Source organism: Montipora foliosa, chromosome 8 (assembly GCF_036669935.1).
Source record: "Montipora foliosa isolate CH-2021 chromosome 8, ASM3666993v2, whole genome shotgun sequence".
NCBI lineage: Eukaryota > Metazoa > Cnidaria > Anthozoa > Scleractinia > Acroporidae > Montipora > Montipora foliosa.
The window spans coordinates 996,521-1,023,510 of NC_090876.1; the positions used below are offsets into that span (position 1 = coordinate 996,521).

At 37.9% G+C, this 26,990-nt stretch overlaps 2 protein-coding genes and 1 pseudogene across 2 annotated transcripts in view; 1 reads left to right on the top strand and 2 right to left on the bottom strand.

The window, feature by feature from the left end:
• The window catches only part of LOC137967608 (uncharacterized), a 201,806-nt gene extending 175,162 nt beyond the window's left edge, over positions 1-26,644 (bottom strand). Inside the window, exon 1 of the mRNA XM_068814125.1 lies at positions 26,529-26,644. Coding sequence (XP_068670226.1) covers positions 26,529-26,598 — 70 coding nt within the window. The 5' untranslated portion in view covers positions 26,599-26,644. The remainder of the gene's footprint in view (positions 1-26,528) is intronic.
• Positions 1,925-5,056, top strand: LOC138012432 (uncharacterized). The gene is made up of 2 exons (XM_068859203.1): positions 1,925-2,255; positions 2,361-5,056. Exons 1-2 carry the CDS (start codon positions 2,080-2,082, stop codon positions 4,108-4,110), a joined length of 1,926 nt encoding a protein of 641 aa, XP_068715304.1. The 5' UTR covers positions 1,925-2,079; the 3' UTR covers positions 4,111-5,056.
• LOC138012437 (uncharacterized) lies at positions 5,060-6,916 on the bottom strand (annotated as a pseudogene).
• Positions 26,645-26,990: the final 346 nt, after the last annotated feature.

The following is a 26,990-nucleotide window of genomic DNA, read 5'->3' on the forward strand; positions in this document are numbered from 1 at the left end:
GTTGAATTATGTGTTCAGGAGAGTCAAACTGTTTTAAGAATTTAAGTTCTACGTTGCCAAAAAGCTACAGATTTCTTTACTAGAACATCATCTAAAAGATTCGCAACCAGGGAAATGTAGTCCCTTACGTTTTCGGAAGGAGTATTTTTGCAATTTTTGGCACTTAAAAAGGTCACCTAGCAGTTTCGGATGAGCAAATGGTTCGGTTGGAAGTTCTTAGGAGGTAACGTTCAGCTAGCAATTTCTCAAATGAAGACATCATTCCTTTAAATTTTCGGACACGTCAATTTTCAGCTAAGATATCCGAACGGATCAAATTCTGCTAGGTGATAAAAAAAAATCTCTTTAGACAGTCTTTATACATTACAAGGAGCCTAGAAACGTCTCCCAAAGGCTTTCATTTGGCTTAATTTACTCCTTGGCCGCTCTTGAAAGGATGTTTACTTTGAGTGTACGTTTTGGACTTCACGATCCTTTTTCCAGGTTAGATTGGGCTTTTTCAACAATTAAATTATAACAAAAATCTGCATTTTTGCCCTAGTCTGCAGTCTGCATTTTACACTGACCAGTTTCCAAACTCGAAGTTTCGAGTTTGTGAACGCAAAATTTCGAGTTTCGAAACCCAAAATTTCTAGTTTGTAAATTTAAAATTTCAAGTTTGAAATTTGAAGCAGGTAAACTGATCACAAAATGCCATGTCTCTTATGGGCCACGGTAGAGTCCTTAAGATGCCTCCTAATGTCTTCGGTTAGTTTTAAGGTCAATTCTTTATTGCAACTTGTGTAATACAGTTTTTGACATATAACTGTGGCAAGAAAAAATAAACCATTACGAGACACATGTAAAGTGGATAACGAAAAATATGAAAACCTAATGCTCCCAAGGATTCTTCCAGATGGAGGGAAAACCATTGAAGATATATTGACCCGGCTGCCAGATGTTAAGTCAATATGGATAATTCAAGTTTCCTTTGGCGTTTGCCAGTAAGGGCAAAAAAAAAACATACTAGAGGAAATAGTCGTTCAAGATGTGATAGGTTAAGGGAATTTTAAAACGGTTTTGTCAAATTTTAGAAACAAAAAGGAAAGTCCGTTTGAAAGGTATTGAGAATGAGCTGCACAGTACGGTTCAGAACCTTACGGAAACTCTTGTTAAGGAAGTCAATATTGTAAAGAATTTGTAGTTGATCAGATCTCTGATAATTTTTCCTTTTAAAGATCCCCCGTTTTAGAGATTCCCCACTGTCAGTTTCCCTTCGGCTCAATTTCCCGTTCCCTGTTTTCGACAGCCGTTTTTATTTAACATGATTTTCTACCTTCCATCCCGCATTTTTATCTCGTATTTTCAACTAGGCCGGATCTTTCATAAATTATCACAAATTTTCTAACTCGCATCACGTTTTTTTTATGTCGAGTCACGCGATTTTTAACTAGCATCTCTCATGCCGTATCTCTCCTACAAGCTTATATATAATGATGACTAACTAAAGATGAAAACGAACACTTCCCAGACACAATGTAGTAACGGAATGAAAAATACAACTTTACACCAATGAGTGTCGCGATAAAGCTCCATCGCAAGATGAGACTTGACAGGAACTGACAAACTAGATTCGTTTAGCGATCGACCAGCTGTGCGTGTTAATGAATATTAATACGACTAAAGTGTTTTTCAATAATTGCTGTCAATTTCGTATTTCATAATTTTATTTGACACTAAAGGGAATGTGACTCATGGTTTACATGTAAAACTGTTTAATAGTTCCTTGCTGCAGAAGTTTAATCCCAAGGACTGAGCCGTAGAATTAATTTTTAATTATAGATTCTAGTAGCTTGGTGAATAGACCGTATTCATAAATGGCGGCCACGCGGAACAGCCTGGTTTCCAATACATGAGAACGAGGCTTGGTAGGCCAGCTAAAACTTAGTGCGCACTTAGATTTGTATTATATTAAAGTTTCGAGGCGATAAATGTTACGCAAAAATATCCTGAAATCTTTATTTCTTGAAGGATAGTAGCGGAAAAGATTCTATTAGTCTCTGTAGGCTTGGTAGGCCAGGGGTGAAATGAAGGGATGAAATGGCCTCTACAAGTCGAGATTCAGACGCAGTTATTCTTACCGAAGACGATATTCCGGGAGCTGCTTTGGCTGGAAGAAATCCTTCTTCATTAAAGAATGAAGAACTCAAGTTTTGGTTGCGATGCCGTGGCGATTCACTAAAGGGACTTAAGACGAAGGCACAGCTTATAAAGCGGTAAGCAACATACTGGCAGCTTGTTGTACAGATTTGCTTTCAGAGATCAGGCACATATGATTTTGTTTCTGTAAAATTTAGAATTCCTTATCGACTACTTTGCAGTGTCGACGAGTATATTAAAAGTGGAAGAGATAAGATGGTGATCGATCCTGATCCCGATGAAATCTACACGAAAAGAAAGGCAAGGGTCTCGAACATTTCAAAAGACACCGCCCCTTCGTCAAGTGTGAAATATCGGAGCGATGGCTGGGGGAAGTCGCTTGAAAGGATGCCTTCTTTCACAAGAGCTGAAATGAACCAGCACGTGGCAAATTCTGGAAAAAGAGTTGCAAATGCTGACCATCATTCAATTCCGACCAATTTAAGGAAAGCTAAAACCTTTCTGGAGGATGAGTACTTGAAGGAGATTGAGGCAAACAGTGATCAAAGGTTCTTTTATTTCAAGGCAAAGTGCTATCACAGTTTCAAGAAGAGTGAGGCCCCCCATGTTCTTCGTTTTGCTATGTGTATTGTGTCAGGCCAAGTCATTCAAGCCACCTGTTCATGTAAAGCTGGCAAAGTTGGTTACTGTAACCATGTTCTGGCATTGATGTTTAAAGCATGCAAGTTTAGTTTATTTGACAGTAAATCAACCGATGATTTATGCCAGGATGATGATGAGCAGCCGGATCTTGCATGCACTTCCCAGCTCCAAAAGTGGCACAAAAAGGGTCGTGGTGACAAAATATCTGCCCAACCGGTAATGGAAGTCACCATTTCCAAAACTAAACTTGATGAAACTAAGAGCAGAGAGGGAGTGAAATGTCTCTTTTATGATGCAAGAACTAATCCCCAACATGATGTTGAGGCCGAAATGAAATTTAAAAAGGCCCTAAAGCAAATAAACCCCCAAATGGGCTTAGCACTAATGGAAAGAGATGATTCTTACCTTAACAGTTGTGTGGAAACCAAATTTGGAGAAAGTCAGATTGGGTCATTTTGTAGTTATCAGTTGAGTCACACTGAGGCGAACTTCGTGGCTACTGTGGATATTTCATCAATGCCAAGAGAAGATGTCAGCGCAGACACTGAACTTACCTATCCCAGGTTTCCTCTGGACTCGCGCAGTGATTTTGTTTTGCCTAACAACTTAGATGTTGCTGAAAAAGCACTTGTTAGTTCCCTTGTTGTGGATGAGGCCATAATAAACAATATTGAGGAAGCCACAAGAGACCAGTCATCATCTGAGCAGTGGAAGAAGGAACGTAAATTTAGATTTACTGCTTCAAAATTTGACTTAATCTCAAAAAGGCAAAGGAATCATGAAAAATTTGCAGCTGACCTCATCAATCCGAAGCCGTTCACCTCAAGGTATGTCGAGCACGGTATTAAAAATGAACCCATTGCCATTGAACAATATGAGAAAATTATGTTTACTCGAAAGACCCCAGTAAAGGTTCTCAAGAGTGGTTTTGTTGTTTGTTTGGATATGCCATTTCTTGGAGCCTCACCAGATGGCAGAGTTGTTGATTTTGGCTGTCGAAATCATTTTGGACTTGCTGAAGTGAAGTGTCCAGAGACGAAGTATCAAGTCACTCCACTGGAAGCATGTCAGGATCCAAACTTTTTTTGTGAGGCTGTTAATGGACAATGCAGACTTAAAAGGAATTATTCCTATTACACTCAAGTGCAGGGCCAGATGGGTGCTAGTGGAGCCTCATGGTGTGACTTCATTGTCTACACAAAGAAGGGAATTTCAGTGGAGAGAATCCCTTTTGACGCCGCCTACTGGGCAACTCTGAAACAAAAGCTTGAAACCTATTTCTTTACCTATTTTATCAAAACTGTGGCTAGTGAATTTGCAAAATGCTAATCAGTCATTATGTAAACAAATGCTAGGCACTGCAAGTGCCTTTTATTTATATACATGTACATAATTGTAGGTTTAGCTTACTGCTTGGTCAAAAATAATTATTATGAACCAGTGAAGCCTTTAAAGCTTCAGCATACATGTAGTGATCACCATCTATTTTCTCCTGGCAGTGTAATACTTAAACAAGCCCAAACCATGAGAATAAAGGGATTGATCACCAAAGACAAAATTAATTGGCTTGGTTTTTCAAAGAACCTCTCACAACTGACAACTACAACACATGTAGAGAACTACAGTGGTGAGGAGAATTTCTGTGATTATATTGAAGCTTTAAAAGTTGAGGAGAGTTGAAGTTACATAATTTCATGTAAATATCATAAGAAGTATATTGTGTAATCCTTTTGAAAACAATGATAAGAACCTTATTTTTCAATTTTCAATATAATAACTTACATAAAGACCTTAGCCTGAACTAAGAAAGTCAAAGAATTGTCATTTAGATTGTGTACATAGAATCAAGACTGGAATTGTGGGAACTCTGACAAGAATGATTCCAGTTAAAATTTGCATACAATCAATTGTTAGGACAGGTTACAAAAAACAAAACAAAAATTGTTCAACTGAGCACCATATTTTTCTTCATAACATCTCTTTAGAAAAGGATACACACAAAGGAGACTGATTTACCCAACTTGCAAATTTATATGTTAATTTTGGGTACATTGTTGTGGTTAAATTTTGATCTGTTTATATGTAGAATATAATATTTTCCTTTACTGTTTTCAGTTGAAATATTTTACATGTATTCATCTCTATCCCCTGCCTGGTTGGCATTTTAACCAGAAAATTTACTTAATGAAAGCAAGATCAATTTAACCCTTTCACTCCCAGAAGTGATTAGTATGTAACTTTTCCTTATAATATCAATTCACTATTCAGCAGCCAGGTGATGAGAATGAATAAACGTATCACTCAGATGGTGTTATTTTGATCAAACTCAAATTCTCTTAAGTAATATAAAAGGGAATGTCTAGCAGCTAGAAAGGAGAATTACTAATCCGATCTTGGGAGTGAAAGGGTTATGCACTGATGATGGGGTCCTGCATGTTGCACAAAATGGCACACACACACCACATTTGATTCACTACCCCAAAGAGGCGCAATGGAATAACCCCATCAAATATCAGAAAATTCTTTACCTTATTGATCGCCCTCTCAACATGGATTCTTAAGCTAGCTATTTCCTGTGTTGCAATCACATCTTCAGCTGACATCTGTTCAGACATTCCCAGGAAAGGAGGAATATTTAAGGAAACACCAAGGGGAAGAATGTCTTCAATAATAAAGCCCTTATCTGCCATTACAGAGTCCCCATTTGAAAAGGGAAGGTTCAAGAATCCACTTCGCTCTACTATTTCCCTGTCAGATATGCTCCCAGTGTAAAGTTGCCCAATAAATGTAAAAAACCCTTTTGGAGAAATTCCCACCAGTGCCTTTAAAGTGGTATGGTGTTTATACGAGCTAAACAATTCACTATTTAGAAGAAGGCTACTAGGCATTTCACATCGCACCTCCGTGCAGTCAATGATGACCCTTGTGCTTGGATACTTTGCCTTAAAGTCCAGAGGCATTGTCTCGTCTACTAGTTTTCTGGAAGGCCAAATATTTATATGGCCAAGTTTCATATACATATAGTTAATCCAAGAAATGAAAACTCTGCTTACAGTTGGCTGAGAAACATTAAAAAGATGAGCTAAATGTAATTCAGCAAAACCTTGTCTTAGCCTACACAATGACAAAAAAAACTCGTCTACTGGTTTTAGAGACCTTGGTCTCCCTTGTTTCACAGCCTTTGCACTGCCAGCAATATCTTTCCGGACAACCAGTACTTGATGTTTTCTCCCCCGGCGCCAGGATCTAAATAGTCGTACAGGGCCATCATGGTCTGATAGTTAGGAAATCCAGTATAAAAGGTTACGAGCGAGTCATTTGACTCGATGTTTTTCAATGAAAACAACTGCGCCTCGAGTTGCTCATATTTCTGCTCCAGATCGGCAACTTTCTTTTTCAATTTCAAAACCAAGTCCTCTAGATCTTCATTTTTCACGTGATGTGCGGATAGTTTCTCTTGCAGCTCAGATATTAATAAATCTTTCTCAGATTTCTCGAAAAAATCAGAGTTAGATTCTTGGTCCGGTGTCTCTATTTCCGCTGTGTCCGGAACAGACGTGGCGCCACCCATATTTGTTTGGGATGAATTGTTGCACACAGCTTCGCTGCTTTCGTTCACCGAATGCCTAACCTCGCTAAATTCTGACTCTAAATTCTTTGCCACAGTTGTAGCCGTGAAGCGTGGAGTTGGTGGTGGTCGTTTGCGAGGAGAACTTCGCTTCCACGCAAAGATACTTGGCACAGCTCCTGGTTTGGGCCTAACCTTGTTGTTAAGACTCCTCTTTAAATCTTCAGCCTTAAAATGCCTCGAGCAAACTCTGGTTCCTTCCTTGATAGAAAAATTCGGCCCCACATCTCTTCTTATAGCACGGAGCCACTGTTTTCTTAGGTTTACATCATCTGGCAAACGAAAGAAGGAAACTTTTTCGCCCGTATCTTGGTCTCGCTTATCCTTCTTCGTGCAGAGCGGAACGCAACAATTTGTTGGCATCTCTCAGCCGATCTCCAAGGAGAAAAAGGTCCTGTCGACCAAAGTTATCCCCTACAGAGACTAATAGAATCTTTTCCGCCACTATCCTTCAAGAAATAAAGATTTCAGGATATTTTCGCGTAACATTTATCGCCTCGAAACTTTAATATAATACAAATCTAAGTGCGCTGTAAGTTTTAGCTGGCCTACCAAGCCTCGTTCTCATGTATTCGAAACCAGGCTGTTCCGCGTGGCCGCCATTTATGAATACGGTCTATAGGTTACTTTACCAACCCTTGAAATTTAGTATTTGTAGTAATTTAGTATATTTACAACAAGAAGGGAAAACAAACTAATCTATCTATTGAATAATCTTGTTTGCCTGCGATGTCCAGTGGATAACGACAATAATGAAGACCAAATATAAAGCCAATTTTCGGCAAAGACTGTTCAAGATGGAGAAAAAAACACTGAAAATATATTGACCCGGCAGCCAGATCAGGTTCAAGCAACATGGATGAACTTAAGTTTCCTTTACCTTTTGCCAGTAAATGCAAAAACAACTAGCTCTGTTTGGTAATTTGTCGCAGTTTCCGCTAGGAGGAAAATTGTCGTTCAAGATGATGGCATTCTACCAACCAAAAAAAAAAGCCCGCTGAAAAGGTATTGTGCAGGACCTTACAGAAACTCTTGTTAAGGGAGCCAATATTGTAAAGGATTTGTAGTAAATCAGATCTTTAATAATTCTTCCTTTCAAGGATCACCCGTCTTAGAGAATCCCCATTTTGGAATTTCCCCGTTTGAGAGATTCGCTGTTTTAAAGACTGTCCTCCCTCGATCCTCCATTACCTATTATGGAGAGCCGTTTCTATTTAACATTTTCTACCTGGCACCTCGCATTTTTTTAAGTCCCAGATTTTCTATATCTTGCAATTCGCATTTCCTAACTCGCCTCTCTCATTTTCTTTATCGCGCATTTTCTAACTCTCACTTCTCCAACAAGCTTCCGTATTTGCAGGCCTTCATATATAATCGTGACGACATAAAGATGAAATCGGACTCAACCCAGACACAATGCAGTAACCAGATGAAAAAATCATGCAATTTTACACCAACGAATGTCGCGATAAAGCTCCATCTCAAGATTAAACATCATGGAAAGACAAACTAGTAACTTCTTTTAGCGGCCAGCTGCTCCTGTTAAAGAATATTAAAACTTAAGTTTTTCAATAATTGCTGTCAATTTAATGTTTCGTAGCTTTATTTGAAACTAAAGGGTAAGATGACTCATGGTTAACATGTAAAACTGTTTAATAGTTTCACGGCTTGGTGCAGAAGTTTAATCCCTAGGACTGGATGAGCGATAAAATTAAAATTTGTAAGTTAAAGATTCCAGTAGCTTGGTGAGAAGGTTACTTTACCAACCCTTGAAATTTAGTATTTGTAGTGATTTAGTATATTTACAACAAAAAGGTGTGGTAGTTCCTCAAAAATGACACTGGTCGTAACGGCGCTTAATTTAGGGGAGAAAATGAAAAATTATCCTCAAGTGCTGACGTTCTTTATAAAACCTCAACTTTGTCTATTTCACGTTGCTGTTTTGCTGACGACGGCAAAGAAATGGACAAAAGTGAAAAACGCACGTGCAGGGCATGCAAAGCTATTGTTTTTGCCTACTAAATATGCAAATTTGTGGCGTTCTCGTTGTTGTCGCCGTTGTCATTGCAAAGTTCTCTATTGCTGGTTTTCACTCACGTGATCAACAACCATGTTTTTCAACGAAAACAAAAGGAAGCGTTTGCATAATAATAGAGTTAAATTCCCGGAGGATTTGGTCGGGGCACCAACATGGCCGCCTTTTCTTTGTTTTGGGCACCAAAATGGCGATCGTGACGTCATGTGAAAACCGAGAATTGTGAGTTAGCTGCACGGTGCAGCTCAGGGCCGGGTTCCTGAAAGGTGTAATAACTCTATTCCAGGGATAAATGTGCTTTATTCCAGGCACATTTATCCCTGGAATAGGGCTATTACACCTTTCAGGAACCGGCCCCAGGACCATGAGGATTTCAACTTTTTTTTCAGGAAGCCAGTAGAGATTACCCGTCATAGAAATTCCCCGTTTTAGAGATTTCCTGTTTTAGAGACTCCCCATTCTCAGTTTCCCTTCCTCGATTGTCCATAACCTGTTATGGAGAGCCATTTTAAATTAATGTAACATTTTCTACCTCGCATCTCGCATTTTTATCGCCGATTTTATAACTTACACCTCCTATGTCTCCCACAAGATTCCGCGTGTTCGCAGGCTTCCTTGTATAATCGTGACTAACTAAAGATGAAATCGGACTCACCCGAGACACAATGTAGTAACGAGATGAAAAATACAACTTTACGCCAAGGAATGTGGCGATAAAGCTTTATCGAAAGATCAACCATCACTGAAAGACAAAGGAGCTTATTTTGGCTGCCAGATGCTCGTGTTAAAGAAAATTAGGACTAAAGTCTTGCAATAATTGCTGTCAATTTAATTTCTCGAAACTTTATTCGCAAGTGAAAGGTAAGATGGTTAACCAGTCAAACGGTTTCAGTTCAGTAATAGCATAGGCAGCCCAAGCTCGCGTGTTTTCAATGTTCTAAGACGAAGCTCAGAGGCGGTTTGCGACTTCGTCTTAGAACATTGAAAACACGAACTTCCCGAAACTGTGAAATAAACTCCAAAAGGCACAGGAATACACCAGAGGTGAGTCATTTTGATTCATTTTATTGAATGAACGTTAAATTGAACAATTTTTAGGCTTGACAATCGACTGTATTTTATTTCCCATACAAAGTCTTACAATGCGTTTAAATTCTCAACGGCTGTCTGTAGTGACGCGAGCTTGGGCTGCCTATGGTAATAGTTGCTATAGCCGGGACTGAGACGTTTAACTCCAAGGACTGACTGCCAAAATAAGTACCTAACTTATGATTCCAGTCGTATTACCAGCCCTACAAGAATTAATGCCAATAGTGCTACGCTTATCGATGTTATTCCAACTAACAATCGCCACAGATTTCCTCAAGCTGATGTGGTGGAATCGCATTCAAGTGATCATAAACACATCTGCACTGCTATGAAATTTCATTTTCCCCGATCACGACCTAAGTTTTTGACTTACAGAAAAGACAAGAGATTTTAGCTAGGAGCAATTCATCAAAGATCTAATTGTACTCCATTTTATATCTCTCATATCTTCGATGATATTGATGACATTCATTGGGCCTGGCAGAAGCTGTATACCAATGTAATTAACACGATCACATTCCTTTAAAGAAAGTCAAGCTCAAAGGAAAACAGGTACCATTTTATGAATCGAGGGCTTCGGAGAGCAATTCGCTTGCGTAAGCAGCTATGGAGCAAATATCAAAGATCTGGAGATTCTACTGATCACCTTAATTATAAACAACGACGAAGCTTAATCGTCAAATTAAGAAGAAAGCTATTGCTTCTCACTTTCGAAATGTAACTAAGGATGCAAATGAGAAACCAGGTGAATTTTGGAGAAAATTCACCAAACTTTTTTTGCATACAAAAGGTTCTAAGTCAACAAATGGCATTGTTTGTTTTACAGGAGAATGCGAATGTGAGTTAAAGACAGATGTCAATTGGCACGAATATTTAATGACTATTTTGTCAACATCTATACACCTATTGATCTTGATTGTAGTAATTCAGATCATTTCGAATCTCATCCCAGCATCTTGTCTATTAAAAATTTCATGAACTCTGCAAGAAGCTCACAAGACCTTCATGATATTCATGCAAGACTGCTAACCATTCATTTACCTTTGACGAGGTCGCAAGTTAGTTCTATGGTGTCTGTTATCATTGAATCTTTCAAGACATCAAAATCTCCCGGTTTTGACAACATTAATGCTCTAGCTGTTAAATTACCGGTAACTTCTAAAGCAATAGTTGCACCGCTAACCGAACTAATTCACGCGTGCATTCGCAAGGGAGCTGTGCCGATGGCGTGGAAGTCTGCCCAGGTTACTCCAGTTTTCAGATGTGATCAGCCTACGGATAAATGAAACTAGAGGCCCATCTGTGTAGTACCAATCTTTAATGCTATCTTTTGAAAAGTGCATTTACCATCAGTTATATAAGTCGTTTGATGTACCATTAGGTAGTCGTCAATCTACACTTCGTAAGCATCATGGATGTGATACTGCACTAAAAGTTAAGTTTAATCTGGATTCCAAACGCTTTGTCGGTGTAGTATCTTTAGATCTAAGAAAAACGTTTGATAGCCTGCCACTTGACCTTCTCTTGGCTAAACTTGCTGCTTATGGACTCTCGTCTAAGAGTACTGGTCTAATGAAAAGTTTTCTCTTTGAACGCAGACAACGTGTTAACACCTTTGACAGTTTTTCTGACTGGTCAGTAGTCTCTTGTGAGTGCCACAAGGGTCCATCCTAGGCCCTCTTCTTTTCAACATTTTTCTTAATGATTTTTTTCACTTCTGTGTGTTTTTTTTAATATAATTGTTTACTTATTATTGTTTACATTCTTACTCTACCCATACATTACATATAGTACATTGCATATTACACAAAACACTACACTACACTATACTGTATTACATTCAACAAATACATTTTTACTGCTTACTTATTCACGAAATGACAATAAAGCGCTCGATATTGGCCACCTTGCACAAGCAAGAAAAAAAAAACAGTTTTAATTATTTACGAATGGAGGGGTTGTAATGTGAAAGGAAAGAGGTAAAGCCTGCCTCATGGCATCGGCCATGTTTTCTGCTGGTCCAAATACAGAAACACGCAACTATAGGCAAAAAGTATTGATGTTTTGTTTTAAAAACCTCGGGCTTCATTCCCCTTGCCAAAACAGAACTTACTGTGCAGCTCACATACCTTAGTTTGACCTTATATGGTAAATGATTGCTCTAGGCGTTGCTAAGCTAAACTTTTTTTTTCGCCAGATAACGAAATTTCTCTCTGAATAAAACAACAAAAAAACGTTTTTGTGGAAAGTTTGGATCAATTCCGACGTTTAGAGGTACGCGAAAAGGCAAGAAATGTTCTTGTGATGAGTCTGCGTCTGTCTGACCAAAAGGTCTTACACAACATCCCATCAATTGTCATCAAGTTTTTTTCGTTCTCGCTCGGATTTGCTCGCTTTTTTCGCTCGTATTTCGTACTTTCTAAACTTTTGGAGTTTAAGGAATGTAATAAAACAATTATTCCATTCGCGCTTGTTGGATACGAGACTGGTTATAGCTAACTCGGCACTACGCGCCTCCTTGGCTATTTACCATCTCATATCCAACGCGCGTTCGTGGAATAATATATGCTAGAAGAGGGGAATAAACTAATGTCTCTACTTAAAATAATCATGTTTCTATGGCCGTTAGAATCAAAGAGCAAAAAACTGATAAAGTTTCGACGAAATGTAATGTCAATCAGTTTCGTTCATCTACCACCTGTCCATCGTATATTCAGTTTCTAGCAAGAGTGAATTAGATAAGAGTGTTGTTATGGCATGGGTGGGATACCCAGCACAATCACAAATGAGTCTATTTTTAGAATACCCGTTCCCGCTAATATCAGGTGTTATGTCCCTGAAAAAAACCTGGCAGAACCAGTCACGCGTGACATCGCTTCATCTGATTGGTTAAAATTGGCGGCCCTTTGTTTGTTTCGCGCGCAAAGTGTATGTGAAAACAAATAAATCCATTTGTGACTGTGCTAGAGCAAGGCCGCAAAGTGATAGACTTTTATCTAATTCACTGTTGATTCCTAGATGTTAAATGAGGAAAGTCTGAAACACAGGTGGATCACATACAATGACAATGAACGGAGAGCAAAAGAATTTCAACTGAGAATATACACACAGTGGTACTGATACCTTCTCCCGAGTGGCACAGTCGTTTCAGTCGATATGTTATACAAAGGAACCTCACAGCTCTTACAAAGAGATGATGACCGAGTTCTCAATACAATTTGGCGGTTTCGATTGTATAATAAATAAACAACAATGATAGCGTTATCATGTGCGTCAGTTCCCCTATAGATCATCATTTAGCTTATTGGACTAATAATAATTGTCACCACTAATTTGCGAAATGGCGTGGATCACGTTTTTACAAAAGCATCTAAAATATCATAATGAAGGGGCTGTGTTAAGGTAATTCCCTTGAAATTGTTCTACTATCAAACTTTTTTGGAAACTTGGCATAACTAACATTCATGATATGAACATTAGAAAAATGCAATAAAAAAATGGGTTCACAGTGCTTGTTTACGCGTCAGCAGGCTGTTAAAATGGGGTATTTTTACTGTTTGCGCGTTAAAAATTCGAATCACCTTCACAGAATTAAGTCTTAGTTTCTTCAAAGACAAAATTATATTTTGAAAATAAAGCTTCTTTTATTCACATAAGCAGTATTGCTTCATTTACGCCGTTCTTGATTGCCTGGTTGTGGGAATAGTGCACTTTTTGAGACAGTTTTGTGGTTAGCTTGAAGTCCTCGCCTTGGGTAAAATACACCAAGTACGGAACTGTTTTCCGAAAAAAATTCATGTTCTACTATCAAACTTTTTTTCTGCTTCAAATATGTTCTTTATTAGAGTGTTCTTAGCAAATGCCTGAAAAAAAAAATCGGGGGTCACCGTGCTCGTTTGAGAGAAAAGGAGCAGTTTTTTCGCCATCAGGCGTAGTTTGAGGGAAATCTCTTACGTTTTGTTCGCGCACGTGCTCATGTGCGCGCGCTAATGAGGCGTAAATCGTGCGCAGTAGGGATGCGCAATGAAATACTAAGGAATTACTTTAAAGTGCTACCATGATCAAAAATTACTTCTTTTTTTCTTCAGATTTTGAAAGTGCGACTGCTAACACTTGACTGGCAAAAAAATTTAAGCTTTGATTTTTAACCAAAGGTTGTTAACTTTGAGTGTAAGTTTTGGACTTCACAGTCCTATGTAGGTGAGATATGTATGTAAAGAACCATACAATACATCAAGAGAAATAAATTAGCGCATAATGCAAAGCCAAGAGTGACCTAGACTGTAAGTAGTGTCTGACTTTGTAGAATCACCCGATTCATCGCCCACAATGCCGCGACACATCCGGCACTTTAATGTGATGTACGTGCGTAAATATAAGGTAAATAATGATCCCAGATGATCTCTAATTTCGAAATCCTCGTTTTTAGAAACTGGTTTATGTGACACCTATTTGTACCCTTGCGATAACGATGGATTACCCCTGATGAAGACACTCCACATGAGTGTCGAAAAGTTGGCTCTTTGAATCATTTGTAACTTTCTGAGCTACATTCAAATTTCTTCAAACCAGAATAACATCAAACTATGTCTGAAAGTCTACATGAGTCTTCAAATTAACACTGGAAAACTTGAACCATTTACAGACTTCAAAAAAGTTGGTAAAATCTCTGTTAAATGTCCACATTTTCTTTGTAAATTACAATCTCTGTAAATTTGCACACTTACAGAGATTTTGTAACTCGATAAAAAGTCTGTAAAATTTGACACATTTTCGTCCTTACGATGACATAAAATGTGTACAAAATCTCAATAAAATCTGTGTAAATTGAAGGAAAAATCTACAGAGATTTTATGCGATATGTACAAAATGTCTGTAAAATCTCTTTACTTTCTCTGTAAAATTTACACGAGAAAAAATCTCTGTAAATCCATCCATATAAAATGTCAGTGTTATCTCTGTAAAAAGTGAGTGAGAAGAATGCATGAAATGTCTATAAAATGTCTACAAAAACCCTCAAAAAACTGGAGGGAAAAGTATGTGAAATGTTTATAAAATGTTGGTGTTTTAGTGCACAAAATCTCAGCAAAATGTTCACAATATCTCTGTAAATTAAGTATTTAAAACCTGACAGAAGGCAGAAAATGTCAATAAAATGTCTGTAAAACTGGAGGGGTAAAGTATGTGAAATGTTTTTAAAATGTTCGTGTTTTAGTGCACAAAATCTCAGCAAATGTTTACAATATCTCTGTAAATAATAGCATTTAAAACCTGACGTAAGCCAGGAAATGTTAATAAAAAGTGAAATGGATGAAAGGTTAGTCGATTTTACGTAGAAAAAAGAACAAGTTCTAGAGATTGTGAATGCATAAATTTTTATTTCAAATCTAAAAATAATCATTTGTTTATATTACTTTCAATAGAATCTAAGTGTACAATAAAATTCTTGCAATAAGTTCAATAAAATAATTCAATTAGTAACTCTGAAAAAGGCTGCCTCTGGTGGCCAGTTTTCCATCTTTGCATCCAATTTTATGCCTAGTTGCATGTACTAAGCTACAAACGTTCCCCTCATATTCTTGTTGTAATGCAAAAAAATCTATGGCAAAACTGTGTTTAAGAAATTCCTGTTAACAAATACCAGAAAAAGATCAATCATATGTCCAAGTTGATAAAAACGATGTTCATTACATTAAAGTGCTAAAATTACATTAAAGTATTTTCCGTTTCAATATTAGTGAATAGTGAGTTAACGTTTGATGAACTTGACTTCTAAAGACTAGACTTTGGATTTCTTTTGTTTTCTGTCAAAAAACTTTTTTTCCGTAAATTTCAGCTGGTAAGGTCAGGGTGCGGCTCACCTCCGGGTTTACAGTTCACCTGCCAGTTCAGTTGGGTAATACTAGCATACTAATACAAATTAACCACATGGATTACCTGCATGGGTACACCTACTTTTCAAGTTACATCAAACTGTATGAGGTGTGCCACCCGCCAGTTCAGATGAAAAATACTACAAATTAGTATACTATGACAAATTAACTGCACGGTTAGACCGAATTTACAAGTTACATTGAACTGTATGAGGTGCGCCACCCGCCAATTCCGATGAAAAATACTACAAATTAGTATACTATGACAAATTAACTGCATGGTTAGACCGACTTTACAAGTTACATTGAACTGTATGAGGTGCGCCACCCGCCAGTTCCGATGAAAAATACTTCAAATTAGTATACTATGACAAATTAACTGCATGGTTACACTGAATTTACAAGTTACATGGAACTGTATGAGGTGTGCCACCTGCCACTTCCGATGAAAAATACTACAAATTAGTATACTATGACAAATGAACTGTATGGTTAGACCGAATTTACAAGTTACATTGAACTGTATGAGGTGCGCCACCCGCCAGTTCCGATGAAAAATACTACAAATTAGTATACTATGACAAATTAACTGCATGGTTAGACCGAATTTACAGGTTACATCTAACTGTATGAGGTGCGCCACCCGCCAGTTCAGATGAAAAATACTACAAATTAGTATACTATGACAAATTAACTGCATGGTTAGACCGAATTACAAGTTACATCAAACTGTATGAGGTGCGCCACCCGCCAGTTCCGATGAAAAATATTACAAATTAGTATACTATGACAAATTAACTGCACGGTTAGACTGAATTTACAAGTTACATCGAACTGTATGAGGTGTGACACCCGCCAGTTCAGATGAAAAATACTACAAATTGGTATACTATGACAAATTAACTGTATGGTTAGACCGAATTTACAAGTTACATCGAACTGTATGAGGTGTGCCACCCGCCAGTTCAGATGAAAAATACTACAAATTAGTATGCTATGACAAATTAACTGCATGGTTAGACCGAATTTACAAGTTACATGGAACTGTATGAGGTGTGCCATCCGCCAGTTCCGATGAAAAATACTACAAATTAGTATACTATGACAAATTAACTGCATGGGTAGACCGAATTTACAAGTTACATGGAACTGTATGAGGTGTGTCACCCGCCAGTTCCGATGAAAAATACTACAATTTAGTATACTATGACAAATGAACTGCATGGTTAGACCGAATTTACAAGTTACATCGAACTGTATGAGGTGTGCCACCCGCCAGTTCAGATGAAAAATACTACAAATTAGTATACTATGACAAATTAACTGCATAGTTACACCGAATTTACAAGTTACATCCAACTGTATGAGGTGTGCCACCGCCAGTTCAGATGAAAAATACTACAAATTAGTATGCTATGACTAATTATCTTTAAATCATTGTTGCCACATGCAGATGTGTTTATTAGAAAGAGATCACTTGTGTTTGATGTATTTGCCACTGAACGATGACTGACAATTTCCTCAGACCCAAGGGACAGTGAAACCTTTCTTGAGTTTTGTCAAAAAACTTACAGTATATGAACAGAAAAGTCACTGATTGTTGCAGTGAATATTTCTCCCTTGTATTTACCCAGTTCAATGTGAGAGCATTCTACTCTTCCATAATTACCTGATGTCTGGAACAAATTTACTTGACCCAGCTAAAACAGTTTGACCTAATAATGTTCACAAGGTATATCTAAAATGGCAATGAAACCTCTACCCTCCCAAGTTTTGACACAAAGACATCAATTATTATTCACAATTGCATCACAATTTGCAATCAGCACTGTCTGTTTCTTGCATCTCAGGAAATTCCCTCCAATTAAATTTCAATGCTCAATTTCCTTCAGCACTGCATCTTGTGGTTGAAGTACATGAAGGCCCTGGAAAAGAGTCACACCAGTCAATCAATCAATTTATATAAATTCATAATACCATTTTCGAAGAATGTTGTAACAAATCACTTTGCCATTCATAAGCAATGTTAATGTGTAGGTGAAACTGAATAATGAAGCTACGAGCTAAAGGAATTATTGCAAGAAACTTGTATCTTACCATGATGAGCTTAGGCAGACAAAAAAATATATGCAAATGAGCTTACGGTGATTTGAAATCACCCTTAGCTAATCATTAAGTGTAACTCAAGAACTCATTTCACAAGTTTAGGTGTCGCAGATATCGCATCAGAGTCCGCCTCTGACATATTCAGTTACTGTTTTTTACACCTTTTAAGTCACAACGGAGAAGCATAAATCCACAAAATGTCATTCAGGGAATGTTTTCCAGAGACTTTGCCCCGTGTAGCTCGTGTGGCGTGCAGCAATTCTCGCGAGGATTTTAGAGTAATTCTTGCTCGCACAATTCTGCAACACTGTGGCAAATACGCATAACTCGCTTTTTGAGTTCAGTTATTTTCAATTTACGTATGCTTTGTACGTACAAAATTGGTTCTGCCTTCAGATAACAACAGTCCAAAACTGGACTGACTACCCAAGAGAGACAGAACTCGTTAGCACAAAATAATAATTATTACAAAATTGGTTCTGCTTTCAGATAACAACAGTCCAAACTGGACTGACTACCCAAGAGAGACCGAACTCATTAGCACAAAATAATTATTATTACAACATTGGTTCTGCCTTCAGATAACAACAGTCCAAACTGGACTGACTACCCAAGAGAGACAGAACTCATTAGCACAAAATAATTATTATTACAACATTGGTTCTGCCTTCAGATAACAACAGTCCAAAACTGGACTGACTACCCAAGAGAGACAGAACTCATTAGTACAAAATAATAGTTATTACAAAATTGGTTCTGCCTTCAGATAACAACAGTCCAAAACTGGACTGACTACCCAAGAGAGACAGAACTCATTAGCACAAAATAATAATTATTACAAAATTGGTTCTGCCTTCAGATAACAACAGTCCAAACTGGACTGACTACCCAAGAGAGACAGAACTCATTAGTACATTTAATAATTATTATTACAAAATTGGTTCTGCCTTCAGATAACAACAGTAAAAAATGGACTGACTACCCGAGAGAGACAGAACTCATTAGGGTAAAATAAAAATGATTAAAAAGAGACTGGTTGTGCCTTTTGATAACAAAAGTCAAAAACAGACTATCACATACAAGAAATTATTTAAAATGCAATCTGTTTTGCAATAATAATTTAATATTATAGATACTTTTAAAGATTACATTGAAACTGATCGATGTACTTCAGGTCTGGTATCCAGCTAGCAGCCTAAGGCTGTATTCTGTCTATTACATATATGTACACTGTAGTGTGTTTCAGTCTGACCTCTACTCAAAAACAACAAACAGCATTTTCCTACGCTGAATTTCTCATTGGGCTAGCTCCGGGGCATTGAGGTACACAAGCAACCCCACCGTGACAAGGTATGGACTATGAGGTGGTTGCAAAATACAAAATGATCAGAAAATCGTCTGGCATTACAGAGTAAACTCCCAGGAGTCAATCGATTTAATAAAAATTTACAAATTTTGTATTTCACTCATAAATTTGCTCTTTTTTTGAGGGTGCCTGGGCATAAAGCACTCAAAGCACTAGCTTGTGAGATTTCCCATATCCAATTAAAACAGTGGAGCAATCATGCCAAAAATTGTCTCTTAAAACAAACGTTTTCAGATATAAAAATTCCTCAAGATGGCTTTTTGTGTATTGTTATGAATAGGCCATTTCCGAGTTCCTGTCTGCTTCCTCTTCAAAGCGAGTCTAAGTGCGAAGTCTTTGTGACAGTAATTAGGTCTACTTTACATATGAATGAAAACTAATTTTCAGGAGAAAAACTTCGCACTTAGACTCGCTTTGAAGAGGAGGCAGACATGAACTCAGAAATGGCTTATTAGATTAACAACCCGCTCCCTCCTGAGAGTGACACTTATAGATTTTACTCTGTCTAATGCCAGACGATTTTACTCGTCAATGGGGGCCTCTTCAGGGATGAATGGGTTAAGTACTCATCAAATAAAATTTGAGGTTTTGGTGGGAGAAATTGCAATATTAACTGCATCACAATATGATTGGTACATGTATATTTAGATGGCTAGCTCTACTACATAACAGTACATGTACAGGGTTCTCCCTAGTTTTCAGCGCAACAGGTATGGCACCTTTTCACACTGGTAAAGCAATTGGTTAATGTTGGAGGTTCTGCAAAGGATAAGCGACTTCTGAGTGTTTGCAGGTGGTAATAAGTGCTCTTACAAGCAGTAAATTTTACCGGTAGCTTTATCAATGTTTCATGAAAAATGCTAGTAATGCAAATGCTTTTGAGTAGTCTACTATGGAATACCCCAGAAGACAACTGAATTTTTTTTTGTTAACGCCCACATACATGTACATGCAAACAAGCAAGTGACAAGTAACAAGCGAGAAAGCTTGTATACCATGTCATAGGAAATAGTTACATATCAGCCTGCACAAGCAATGTGGAATACAGCTGAATATATGCTGTGCAGTTATTGACTGATTGGTTAAATCTTTTTATGACTTGGTATAAAGGGCTTCACATTACTGAACATGTGACATTGTTTGCACAAAGAGCCAGAGCCGGCCAAATTTTTGCGCGGCCCATCAAAGAAATTTGAACGCAAGGTTAAATTCCTAGAATACTTTTTCTCACAGTCTAGGAACGAAGGTGTGAAAAAGCAACGTGATCCCAAACCACATGTCAATAATAATAACACCGTAACTGTTCATTAAAGTTGTTAAGATCGAGATCACGTAGTGCAGTATGACACGGGAATAAAAATAGTAACAGTAGAACCGAAAGAGTTAATTCTTCATGTGAATCGTTCCATGTCTATTTATATTATTTTCTCGTCATCATGTCACACACCAGGCAGTTACTTTAATGTTTAACTCCTCATTTCACAACAAAAGTAAATGCGATATTGCCAGGCTTGCGGATTTGTTTAATCTAACAGCAGTACCGCTAAAAGAGAGGGCCTATTTTCGTCACAATGAGGAGATATGAGCTTCTGCATTTACTGGCTTGACGGCGCAGGATAAAATTGCTTCAGTTGGGCAGCATGCTGGCAGTCGTTGGGGAACGACAAGCACTGATCAGATCGAGAAGTCTTGCAAAGAGGGTGAGTGGTGGCGTAGAAGAGAATTTCAATTTATATGGTGGCCCAATGTCTATTCGCAAGCAAAATACTGGACATTTGCGACAGAGATTCTTTCTCGGACACACTGCACTCGTAAATTAACTCATTCATGAGGATTTGGCGTAGTAACTTTTAGGTCTTTTATAAAAAAGGGCACTCGAATTCTCCTTCCCTCTTTCTCCTCTGATGAAAAGACAATAAAGCATGTGCAATATATAGGATATGCACTTTAAACAATAAAAATTGTCAATGTCAAGTGTTTGTCTCTCTGTAAAGAATTCTCTATAGGGTAGACATTGAAAGCTATTTTGTTCAGAAAATTTGTTTCATTCATAAAAGGAGTAATTTTCAATGATGTACATGTACAAACATTACTGTGACTTTCTTTAACTGATCTTGTGTTGCCTGAAAATAAACCTATAATGGTATGATATGAAACACCAAAAGCACCCATTGATTAATGAATGAAAGTCAGTATACATGTAGATAGTTATAAACTGCATGACAACGACAGTGTCAGCAATTATTCGGTGCCCTTGAATTAAATTTGATTTTTGTCAGCCTTTTCAGGTGATCAGTTGTTTCTTTGTTGTACTTACATCCAGTGTAAGAAATATGGGAAACATAAAAATCCCAGTGAGTTAATAGATTGTATACCTCAGGTATATGCTACCCAAGAGGTTACAAAGTGAAATGGTGAAAGAGTGAGTTATGGATTGTATACCTCAGGTATATGCTACCCAAGAGGTTACAAAGTGAAATGGTGACACAGTGAGTTATGGATTGCATACCTCAGGTATATGCTACCCAAGAGGTTACAAAGTGAAATGGTGACACAGTGAGTTAATAGATTGTATACCTCAGGTATATGCTACCCAAGAGGTTACAAAGTGAAATGGTGACACAGTGAGTTATGGATTGTATACCTCAGGTATATGCTACCCAAGAGGTTACAGAGTGAAATGGTGACACAGTGAGTTATGGATTGTATACCTCAGGTATATGCTACACAATTAATTATTAATAGCATAGCTGTAAATTTAATTTTGTATACTCTTTCGAATCAACTTTTAGGCCATGCTTTAACTTGCTTTTTCTGTGCAAATACTGTTGCAGCACATCTGAAACAATAACCTAGCGAGCAAGTCCACAGAACCGCCTTATCTTGGACATTCAAAGAAATTAGATAATTTATATTTTGGTCAAATTGATGGAAATAAGATTTGTCATCAAGATACTTTATTTGGGTGGGATTGACGGAGGTATTGACAATTAATGGGAGACCAAAGCGAGATAATCTCCCAGGCGGTTTCTTCTGAAGTGTAACCGGCCTTTCAGTGAAATCTAGTGTCAAAGGAGAAATCTTTTTAAGCGCCCAGTCCAAAATTTAGCTTGCTCTGGCTCCTCTTGCATGAGAAACCAGTGAAGGTACATGTAGTTATACAGGTGACAAGGGAGTAACTACAGAATAACCGGCCACTATTGTGCTCTTGTAGTGGCATCGTTTGAAGAACAAGGCATCTGCAAGTGGCGAATAAGGGGCTGGGTATACAGAGATCCATATATTACATGTAATTCCCTATTCGTTATTATTGTTATTGCCTTAAAGGGCCTTAATACAATATAAAGTGAAATTACAAAGGAAGTAGGTCTGCAAAAGTAATGACTGTGCTGAGGCCCTCCTTGGCGTTTTGGGAAAAGAGGGAAGATGGCTATTTTGAACTGGGGAACAAAGGAAAAATGACAAAATGTCTTAGGAACAAGGCGACATAAACAATTTTAGGGAGCAAAAAGCTGGGTACAAGTTTGAAAGTAAATTGGGCGGGGAACAAGGGAACAAAACTTTAAAATTTTAAGCCATTTAAAGTGATTTTAAGCAGAAGCTTAAGACATTTTTATTCAGCAAGGCATTTTGTTAGTATAGTTATTTTATATTTACATTTTTACAGTTTTTTAGGAAATTCCTTTTTAATTGTAAATAGTGTAGTTTTCGATTCCATAGTAATTGTAAGTAGGTTTTATTTTTTAATTTATTTTAAATTTAATGTAATGCTTGTAATGCGCATTTGATTATTCTTATAGAAAATGCGCAATATAAATATTAAATATTATTATTATTATTATTATTATTATTAAATCAGGTTTGTAAGTAAGATGACGACTTACCGAAAACTCCTCCGGCAGTCTTTTGCTTTTCGGATCTTTTGAATCTTCCCGCCCATTCGCTAAATGTAGCTGTTCGGCCAGGCCACCCTTTGTTCCAAACGTTCGTAGAACTCCCTTTACGTTTTGAAGAAGGTCTCTATTTTTGCCATGAAGTCTTCACCGATTAACCCTTTCGGAGACTGTCTGAGGTTGAATCATGTCACTGGCGTGTATCTTTGTGGCGAATGCTGATTATCTGACCTGAATTGTCGTTGCCCTTTCTTCCGGATTCCGTCGATGTTTACTGGGTTTATTTGGTGGAATGCGTGCCATTTCACCCGCACAAAATGTTAAGGAATCGCAAAGATCCAATTTTGGTCGTCCAACAAGGGAAAAAGAGAGGAAGAGCACATGCATTGATCGCCCGCGCGAAAAACAAACCGATATTGCGATAATTCAAACCGATCTCGTTCCCAGAGTCTTTGCGGCGGGGAAATTCATAATGGCGGACAAGGTTGTTGCATCGTGTAATTATTGTGAAATGTCCACAATCCTTCTCTTTGTGCCAACATCCAATCACAACCCGTTGCGAGCCCAGTGCGATTCCTGGGGCGCTTTCATTTTGGGTGGAAAAACCGGGGAGAATTTTCTGCTTTAAAGGTGCAGAGCAAATTTCCTCAATCAAAATATGGAACGGGGGAAAGTGTGTTCCTTTTGAGATTTCCTTTTCTGTTTTTCTCAAGAGACTGGATACTAATCATTTAGAATAACTTATCGATCATTACTTCATAAGAAGTAATTCTCACCTGCAGCTACGGGCTATGAAAGCACCCACGTTAATTGACTGAAACCCGCACGATTAATTTGGGCAGCTAAACACCAATGCTATTTATTTTTTCTTTTTTCAAGGAGCATGGTAAAGTCTGCTTACTAGCCTACATTACTTTCTCAATCTCATTCTGTGCTTCCTATATCACAAAGGCTTTGATTTACATGTTATTTGCATGATTCATCCCAGCAATTTACATGAAATTTACACAAAAAAACTATTTTATGGCCGGGTTGTGTCAATTTACATAGGTTTTATGGCCTTTCAATTGTTGTAAACAATTAAAACGGTCTAATCTTGTGAGGCTTTAAGTACCCGTTTATATGGAGAAAAATTGTCCCGGGAAGAAGGGTCACTCGCTTACCGGAGTTACCCTGGACCAGGCAACTTTTCCTACATTTCCCTATAAAATGCGCTTTAAGTTAACTGTTTACATGAGGAAAAAAAATGGCTCGGCTAGAAGGGAAACCCACCTAGCCGGGTCACCCTTTGTCAACGGTAGGGTCGCCCTCCTGGCCAGGCCAACTTTATTCCATGTAAACACTTTGGCTCGCTCAGTGGAGTCAACTTGGTCGAGGCAAGATGATGAGAGAATGCACGAGTACTATCTTCCCAGTCTCCTGAAGATCGAAACTGAGCCGGGCAGCTCTTGACTCAGGGATAAAGGTTAGTTCTTTTCTCACATAAACGCTAGCTAAAGACCCGGCTGGGAGGGTGACCATCTTCCGAGGACAACTTTTCTCCATATCAACAGGGCCTAAGACTTGATCCAAGTCGAACTATTAAAACACATACCGATAGGCATTTTATAGGTTGCAACTGGCGAACTTTTCATAAACCGAACTCAGTGCAACATGCAGGGCTAATTCAACAGTTTCCCACATAATTTAATTAGGTAATAAATATTCGACACTCAAAATCATCGTGAACAGGGCATACAGATCCAAAACCATTTGGTAACTTAGACAGGACACGCATGATGATAGAGCGCAATTTACAGACATTTTATGAGACATGACCAAACGGCGTAAAATCTTTGTAAATTTTCGATTTATAGACATTTTTGCAAGATTTTATAAAGTCTGTAAATTTCAAGTATCTCCTCTTGTTGTAGCTCCAATAATTTATAAACATTTTACAGACATTTTATAGAGCTTTACTCAAGAAAACTCTGTAAAATATCTGTAAAATAAATTTACAAAGATTTTATATTTATAGGGTTAAGTGTTAAAGTCTGTAAATTTATTATTTACAGACATTTTATGAAGTCTGTAAATGGTCCAAATTTTCCAGTGTAATAACCACCTAGAAATTCTGTACTTTGAACTTGTTCAATTACATGACCTAAATCACTCGGCATAGGTCTGAAAACTATGAGTTTGGTTTTCTCAATATTAAGAGACCTAAACCAGTGCGAGACAGTTTCAACTTCAATATTACAATACAATACATACTTAATTGACCGCTCCCCATAGGGGCTTTTCAGGGCCAATGAAACACAATCAACGAAACAACAGAACACAACAACAACTGTTAAGAATCCCAACTGGCCGGAGGCAAACCAGTTGGCTATTTACAAGTGCAGCTGGGAAGTTGAACCAGGGACTACCAGGGACAAATTAAACGAGTGGTCAGAGCGGGTCTTGAACCCGGGATCTCCGGATCTCAAGGCAAGCACCCTAACCACTGGGCCACAGTCAATTCTTCAATTAAGTCGCTTGGATCACAAGGCTTAAAGAAGAAATTGGGGTCGTCAGCAAAGAGAAAAAAAAAACATTTTATTGAAGCAATTCCCCAAGAAAAATCATGAATATAGATAACGAAGTATAACGGACCGACTATCATCGAGTGTCCTTTGTTGCGATCGTGCAGAATTCATTTGGACTAGTTGTTTTCGCTTATTGCATGAGAAGTGGAAAAACCCTCGCGGAAACCGTCGAATGCCTACAAAACAATATTTGGTAGCTACTATATATTTCAAAATACGATTATTAACAGCTCCTTCAAAGCATTTTGATAAAACTGGAAGCACTAGTGTTCAATAGAGTTAAATATTGATGACAGTATATAAAGTCCAAAGATGCCTCCTGGTGTCTTGGGTTTAATAGTTTTAAGGTCATTTCGTTATTGTAAGTTGTGTAATACTGGTTTTGACATGTTCCGGTAGCACGAAAAAGGATACCATTACCAAAAGGGATGTGCCGGCAGTGGACAACGAAAAGTATGAAAACCAAATACAAGGCCAAATTTTCCTAAAAATGTTCCACATGGAAGGAAAACCACTGAAAATATTTTACTCGGCAGCCAGATGTTGAGTCAATATCATATGGATGAATTTAAGTTTTCTTTGGCTTTTGCCAAAAATCCAAAAAGAACTAGCTAGCTTTGGTTGTTTGTCGCCGTTTTACTGAGACGAAATTGTTGTTCAACTGAGATGTGTGTGATAGGTGAAGAGACATTTGAAACGGTTTTGTAGCATTATGTCAAACAAAAGAAAACTCCGCTGGAAAGGTATAATTGTGACTCAATTGGCTGCACAGTACAGGTCAGGACCTTACGGAAACTTTTGCTGTGAGGAAGCTAATATTGTAAAGGATTTGCAGATGATCAGACCACTGATAGTTCTCCCTTTTAGAGATTTTAGTCTCGTTTTTGAGATTCCCTTTTTTAAAGACTCCCCACTCCCCCAGTTTCCCTCCCTCGATTTCCCTCTAACGCGTCCCTGTTTCTGACATCCGTTTTTATTAAACATTTTCTACTTCTCGTCTCAGATTTTCAAACTAGGATCTTTCATATTTTATCACACACACATTTTCTAACCCGCAAATCGGATTTTTCCTCACGCATTTTTGAATTCGCATGACGCATCTCTCATATCGCATGTCCCCTACAAGCTTCCGTGCTTACAGTCTTCCATATTTTATCATGATGACAAACTAAACATGAAATCGGACTCACCCCAGACACAATGCAGCAAGGAGATGAAAAATACAACTTCACACCAATGAGTATGGCGATAACGCTCCATCGCAAGATTAAACCTTACGGAAAGACAAACTAGCTTCTCTTGGCTACCAGCTGCTCTTGTCGTGTTAAAGAATATTAAGAAAGTTCTGAAATAATTTGCTGTCAATATCAATTCCGGTTTTGTTTTCCACTGAAAGTTGATAGGACTCATGGTTAACAAGGCAAACGGTTAAATAGTTGCTCACGTTTTATCCTAAACACTCAGCGCTGAAATAAATTTGTAACTTATTCATAAGTAACTTGGTGAATGTCACTCGGCCAACCGTTGTAATTAAGATGTTTAGACAAAAAGCAAAAAAGAAATGTATAGTTTTAAGACTCTATCTTCAAACGCGGAGCCTGATGTAAACGATTCAACTATATGCCCGTTTTTGAAATATCTGTTAATTTTTT